This window comes from Sus scrofa, chromosome 7 (genome assembly GCF_054392235.1).
Source record: "Sus scrofa isolate SSC_HxYL_T2T_F1_AM1 chromosome 7, Sscrofa_HxYL_maternal_Yorkshire_Landrace_v2.0, whole genome shotgun sequence".
Taxonomy (NCBI): domain Eukaryota; kingdom Metazoa; phylum Chordata; class Mammalia; order Artiodactyla; family Suidae; genus Sus; species Sus scrofa.
In genome coordinates this window covers 25,293,956-25,298,365 of record NC_139389.1, presented here as the reverse complement: position 1 = coordinate 25,298,365, position 4,410 = coordinate 25,293,956, and the positions used below count along the sequence as shown (strand labels likewise).

At 38.9% G+C, this 4,410-nt stretch overlaps 1 protein-coding gene across 1 annotated transcript; it reads right to left on the bottom strand.

Moving 5' to 3' along the window:
• Nucleotides 1–3,456: 3,456 nt before the first annotated feature.
• Nucleotides 3,457–4,410, bottom strand: LOC100152520 (olfactory receptor 5V1-like). Its single transcript, XM_001929464.3, has one exon. It carries the CDS (start codon nt 4,408–4,410, stop codon nt 3,457–3,459), a length of 954 nt encoding a protein of 317 aa, XP_001929499.2.

The window sequence follows — 4,410 nt, the reverse complement described above, 5'->3', positions numbered from 1 at the left end:
CCCAAATGTCACTTAGATATGCTCATCAGCTCCATCTTCCTGGTTTCCCTAAACAGCCATTTAGAACCAGACACTCCAAGAGCCAGACCTGGCTCAATAAGATCAAGTCAGACAAAGCCCAAGACCTTTTTTACAATGCTTGTGAGAATGGAGAGGGGGAGGGCTCCAACATTATCCATGGAAATAGAAGGAGCCTGTAACCCTGAATGCTGCTGGAAGGGAGCCTGAAAATGAAGCTCCATGGATGGGAGCAGATGTGAGAGAATCACAAACAAATCAGGCCACAGCCCTGATGAAACTGTACTTGAAGCCCTTCTCCTCTGGACTTCTGTTACATGAGCCAATTAATGTTTGTGGCTTAAAAATAACTGACAATATCAAGTGCATTGGCAAAGACATGGAGCGACTAGAACTCATATACTGCTGGTGAGAGAATAAATTGAAACAACTACATTGGAATATTTATTGCCATTTTCTAGCAAAGTTAAATATATTATTTATGACTCAGCCATTTCACCTCTACCTAATTTATTCAAGACAAATGGACACATATCTGTCAAGGGATTTCTACATTAATTTTCATAAAGATTTTATTTGTATAGCCAAAACTATAAACAGCCCAAATATCTATTGACTGTTGAAAGATAAATCACAGTAAATTCATATAATGGAATACCACTTGGCAATAAAATAGAACAAACTACTGATATGCTCAAAATCATGGAAGAATCCTAGAAGTATTATGTTAATCAAAATAAACTAGGCACAAAATAGCACATACCATATGATTTCATTTATATCAAACTCTAGAACAGACCAAATTAAGACAGGACAATATAAATCTGAAGAGTGACTTCTGGAGTGGGTGGGAGAGTTGACTGGGAGAGGGCATGGAGGAAATTTTCTGGAGTGATTCGATAGCATCAGTCAAATCTTCTCTAAATGTACAATTGTGTTTTATATATTTTATGGCAGAAATACTAAATCCCAATTAAAAATTAATGGTGACATTACAGGTTTTAAAAAGACTTTAAGTAGATAATTTTTTCTTACATTACAAAGTGAAACAAACCATCGATCAGGAACTCCAACACTTTTTGGCCTCCAAATACACGGATGTACTTATCATCTCCTCTTTCCTTCCTATCACAGAGGTAAGCCCTTGCACCGTGTCATAGCCACTCCCATTTGCTCAGGTATATAATATCATTGATTATTGGCTCTCTTTTCTCTTCATTCTCACTCTCCACAGTTCTTACTCTCCTTCCTATTTTGTTGCGAAAAGAAACATCTCAGATGGCTTGTGAACCTCTCCAGTGTTATGCCAGGAAATTTGTTTTGGGATTTACTTCCATAGGTTTTATTATGTGCATTTAATTTATCTTCTTTTTAATATTACTTTACTTATTTTCTTTAGTACATTGAAAATCATCAGCCACAGCTTTACTGAAATGCTGTTTTTGTTCAGAGCTCTGAACTAATTACCGGAAGAGCATCAGGAAGGGAAGAAAAATAATGAGATAGAAACTAGATGTGGGATTTGTAGTGGCATTGATTTTTTTTTTAAAGAATGAAAAATGATTTTGACAAGAGCATTGAGTTTGAATTAAAACAATAAACTTGGGCTTATGAGACTTGACTGAATTAAGGATAGAAGTAAAGGCTGTACATTTACAAAATGAGGAGCCGTGGCATAGGATTATAATTAATCAGTATAACAGTATTGTTAATTATAGTCACAATGTTGTACAGCAGATCTACATATTACCTTGCATCACCGAAATTGCATATCCTTTGAACAATAACGCCCCACACTATTGTGTGCTTAAAAATTTGTTAAGAAGGTAAATCTCTTTTTTTAATTTAATTTTATTTTTATTACTCAATGAATTTATTACATTTATAGTTGTACAATGATCATCACAATCCAATTTTATAGGATTTCCATCCCACAACCCCAGTGCATTCCCCCTACCCCCTGAGCTGTCTCCTTTGGAAACCATTAAGTTTTTCAAAGTCTGTGAGTCGGTATCTGCTCTGCAAAGGAGTTCATTGTGTCCTTTTTTCAGATTCCACATGTCAGTGATAGCATTTGATGTTGGTGTCTCATTGTCTGACTAACTTCACTTAGCATGATAATTTCTAGCTCCATCCATGTTGCTAAAAATACCGGTATTTCGTTCCTTTTAATGGCTGAGTAATATTCCATTGTGTATATGTACTGCATCTTCTTTATCCAGAAGGTAAATCTCACGTTGTGTTTTTACCACAATAACATTTTCATTTATTTATTTTTTTAATTTAATTTTTTTGACTTTTTAGGAGCTGCACCCACTACATAGGGAAGTTCCCAGGCTAGGGGTCAAATTGGAGCTGTAGCTGCCAGCCTATACCACAACCACAGCAATGCAAGGTCAGAGCCATGTCCTTGACCTACACCACAGCTCACAGCAATGCCAGATCCTTAATCCATGGAGCGAGGCCAGGGATCAAAACTTCGTCCTCATGGATCCTAGTCAAGTTCGTTACTGCTGAGCCACGACAGGGACCCCAAAATGTTTAAATAATAATTGTTTTAAGATTAAAAAAGGCTTATTGAGGTAAATAATAAGAAGAAACAAAAGGAAGGAAGGAAAGAAGAAGGGAAGGAAGGAAAGGAATGGGAAGAGAGAGAGGAAAGAAACAGAAAGAACGAAAAGAAGAAAGGAAGGCAGATGAAAGAGGCAGACCACATTGAGATTGAAGAGCATATGATCAAAGATTAAATGTTGGCTGTTTCCCATTTTTGCAATATTTGATGAGGAACAAATGCTGACACAGGAAGACTAAAATTATCTGATCAAGTGATGAACAAATGGGAATAGAGAAGTTTACTTAAACTTTATAACCAATTTTGCATGGAAAAGGGGCACCATCTTTGGGATGAAGAATTCAGAAATGGACAGTATCAATAAGAGGACATATTTAAAAGGAGTAACATTAACAGCTTTGCACAGGACTAACAAAAGCTCCAGAATATGTACACTTAGGGTTGAGTGTGCCAACTCTTCATTATCTGTCCATACATTGCAATTGACTTAAAAACTGAGTGTCACTGGGAAGTTCACCTCATGGCTCAGTGGTTAATGAACCCAACTAGTATCCATGAGGACTCAGGTTCGATCACTGGCCTCACTCAATGGGTTAAGAATCTGGCATTGGCGTGAGCTGTAGTGTAGGTCACAACACAGCTTGGATCTGGCGTTGCTGTGGCTGTGGTGTAGGTCAGCAGCTGCAGCTCCAATTTGATCCCTAGACTGGGAACCTCCATGTGCCTCAGGGGCAGCCCTAAAAAAAAAAACACAAAAAAAGACACACACACACACACACACAACTGAGTGTCACTAAAAACAGCTAGCTGGTGAAAAAGCCACAGTTGATATATGGTTAAAATAATTGACAGCAGATAAGTGAAGGTTACACATCGAAAGAAAGAAGTGGCAGCTGCCACTTTCTCCCCACAGCTTTCATAGCTTCTTTGATGTCTTTATTCCTCAGTGTGTAAATTATAGGGTTTAGCATGGGAGTGACAACACTATACAATACTGAGATGAGTCTGTCTTTTTCCAGTGAGTAAGATGAGATGGGCCGTACGTATGTGAAGATGGCGCTGCCGTAATAGAGAAGGACAATGGTCAGGTGGGAGGCACAGGTGGAAAAGGCCTTTTGTCTCCCCTTGGAGGATCGGATCCTCAAGATGGTGGAGATAATATAGAGGTAGGAAAGGACAATACACAGGAAAGGAGTCCAACCAATGACCACCCCAATGGATAGTAGTGCCAATTCATTGACAGAAGTGTCCCCGCAAGACAAGACCAACAAAGGAGGTATATCACAGAAGAAATAATTAATCTGATTGTTGCCACAGAAGGGCAGGCGGAATGTCAGTACTGTGTGCACCGCTGAATTGAGGAAACCACCAGACCAGCAGGAGGCTGCTAACTGGCTATACAGAACCTTGTTCATAATAACTGAATACCTTAAGGGCTTACAGATTGCAATGTAGCGATCATATGCCATTGCTGCCAGGAGGAGACACTCTGATCCCACGAAGAAAATAAATGCAAAAATTTGAGCCATGCATCCCCCATAAGAAATGCTCTTCTTCTCTGACAGAAGATGCGCCATCATCTGGGGGACGTTGGTGGTGGTATAGCAGATGTCAAGAAAGGCCAGGTTCCCTAGGAAATGGTACATGGGTGTATGTAGACGTGGATCAACCACAGTCACCAAGATAATGAATGTATTTCCTCCTAAAGTACAGATATAGGTCAGGAAGAAGATGGTGAAGAGTAAAAACTGCAGTTCGTTTAGATTGGAGAATCCCAAAATGATGAATTCAGACAGAGCTGTTTGATTCTTTCCATCCAT